Source organism: Pteropus vampyrus, unplaced genomic scaffold (assembly GCF_000151845.1).
Source record: "Pteropus vampyrus isolate Shadow unplaced genomic scaffold, Pvam_2.0 Scaffold3143, whole genome shotgun sequence".
NCBI lineage: Eukaryota > Metazoa > Chordata > Mammalia > Chiroptera > Pteropodidae > Pteropus > Pteropus vampyrus.
Genome location: NW_011891924.1, coordinates 1,284 through 3,694, shown reverse-complemented (window position 1 = coordinate 3,694; position 2,411 = coordinate 1,284). Strand labels below are relative to the sequence as shown.

Below are 2,411 nucleotides of genomic sequence, written 5' to 3'. Positions count from 1 at the left end.
GAGTGTAAGAGTTAAAAAAACTCCAGGAATCTTGGAACTAATTTGAAAAGATATAATGAAAGAAGCTGATACAAAACACATTAAGGTGGGTGGAAATTTATAATACTGATGGACAAGAGATGAACAAACAAACAAAAAACCAAATTACTGAGGATATAGTAATATAAAAGCATGACTTATCACCTGAAAGACGAACACAAATGTTTTTTGACAGAACTTGACTAAGTTGCAAAGACCCTTCCCCATGAAATCACAGAAACAGATTCTTACCTCCTCTGAACCATCCTTCGGTTTCATGGGGTTAGCGTTGAGCAGCCCTACGACCATACCCTGCTCAGTCTTCCAGAGTTCTTTGTGAACGTCTCCAAACAAGAACAACGACACATACCGTGTCAGGTCATGAAGATCGTTCAGTCGCCAGATGCTGAATGTTTTTCCCTAGAACAAATATTCACTCTTAATTTTAATAATTTTTGTACAATGGGTTGTACTGTCTCCATTTATGGTTCAAGTATTATGTTGTGGGAAAATATATAAGTATCCACATTTAGATATTTTTTAAAAAACAAAATAATTCCAATAATATTGAACCAAGCTATTTCACAGAAGCATCCCAGGATGGTTACAAGTTATGGCGAGCTATATAATATAATCCACCTTGAATATGTAATCATCAGAATGTCTGTTAATCATAAATTAATCCTCTCTCTAGGCTTTAGTATTACCCTTCTCACTTTAGAGGCGATGAAAGGCAAGCCAGTAGCAAAGTTGTTACTGGAGTCTCTAATTCTCATGTCTAGTCAACGGCATAGCATTGCCTTTCTAATCTGACACATACATGCACACACACACACATGCACATACACAATCTTAAAAGGTCAAGAGGAAATTGTGACACTACCACTTAATAACTTACTAGCATATATTTAGTAAATATTTTATCACTGATTAATACATTATTAATATTAACAAGTTTTCAGCTCTATACTTCTAAATCTTTACGTAGCTTAGAAAAACAAAAGCATCATTAAAAAAACGTAGTATTTAACTGTAAAATTTCAGAAGTATTATTAAATATCTGAAGAAATGCAACTCAAAAGTGCTGACCACTTATAATATGAAAAACTTTCACATTTAGATATTTTTTAAAAAAACAAAATAACTCCAATAATTTTGAATCAAGCTATTTCACAGAAGCACCTCAGAGTGGGTATGGTTACAGGTTATGGTGAGCTACTGCCTGAACTCAAGTATTATAATTATTCTTCCATGAATTTGTACAATGCCTTTCTTGGAAGAGTTAAGATAAAATTTCGTAGCTATTATTTTAATGTCATTATAGCCAGTTGTGATGCAATTAAAAACTTAAATAAAAACCACTTGTTCACATTTACCTTGACAAAACAGGGCTAGAGCAGGACTCATAATCTAAAACTCAACTCCTGGAGTTAGCGCTCATAAAAAAAAAAAATCTAGGGTTGGTCAAGATCTAAATTAGAGCATCAGATCAGTATTGAGCGTGATTAATCATAAAATTTTAGAGCTGGGAGAGACGTTCTACATAATCAAAAGCCAGTCCTTTCATTTTGCAGATAAAGAAATAAGGTCCTTAAAGAAAGATTAAGAGCCACCCTAAGGCCATGCAGCTAGTTAAAGGGAAAATGAGACTTAGAACCCAGGTTTCCTGACTTGCCAGGACACAAAATAATTTTCCTGTTATGCCTCAGTCAACTGTGATTTTAAAACTTGTTAGATCCTTTGCAACAGCCATCAAGTTAAATATACCATACTGTGCTGGCACAGGTCAGCCTTTCCAGAACTTCCACAACTGACGTCTCATACCTAGTAAGGCTCTCAAAGGGTCTGTGGGCTCAGCCTCTTTGATCATCTGCTCCCTTCTTCCACACAGGGGATTACAGTATCACAGAGGTAGCCACATGTCACCAAAAACAATGACAAGAGACATACAGTACCCAGATTGTCTTTAAACAGGGCATTCTTTACACTTAGCTCCCTTGGATACCAGCCAGGGATGATGTGGCAATTTGAGAACTTAATAGCAATTAGCTCAAAATAAAATAGTGATAGGCTTTGGGTTAACAAATCAGGAACATGAGTCCACATTGCCAGTCTGTGATGAAACAGCTAAGAAATCAATAAAATGGCTTACACTGTTACAGCTCTGTGGGGTGACTTTCTTCACTATAACCCCAAATGTCACCCAGTCTATTTCTTCGACCTTCTCACTTGTTATCTTTTCCTTGAGCTGAGACAGTCTGATCAGTTTTCGGCCAGTCATTTTCTTGTTCATTTCTGTGGAGGACACTCGAGGTCGTCTGTGTCAAGAAACAAGCAATTAGAGATTATTCTAATAAGAGATTATCTGGCACTGTAGCAGGTTGGTTAGAAGA

At 36.2% G+C, this 2,411-nt stretch overlaps 1 protein-coding gene across 1 annotated transcript in view; it reads right to left on the bottom strand.

The window, feature by feature from the left end:
• LOC105310423 (protein MCM10 homolog) overlaps positions 1–2,358 on the bottom strand; it is a 4,833-nt gene extending 2,475 nt beyond the window's left edge. The window contains exons 1-2 of the mRNA XM_011386604.2: positions 2,171–2,358; positions 271–438 (exon numbers count right to left, since the gene is read on the bottom strand). Of these exons, the coding sequence (XP_011384906.2) occupies positions 271–438; positions 2,171–2,311 (309 nt within the window). The 5' untranslated portion in view covers positions 2,312–2,358. The remainder of the gene's footprint in view (positions 1–270; positions 439–2,170) is intronic.
• Between the last annotated feature and the right edge of the window lie 53 nt (positions 2,359–2,411).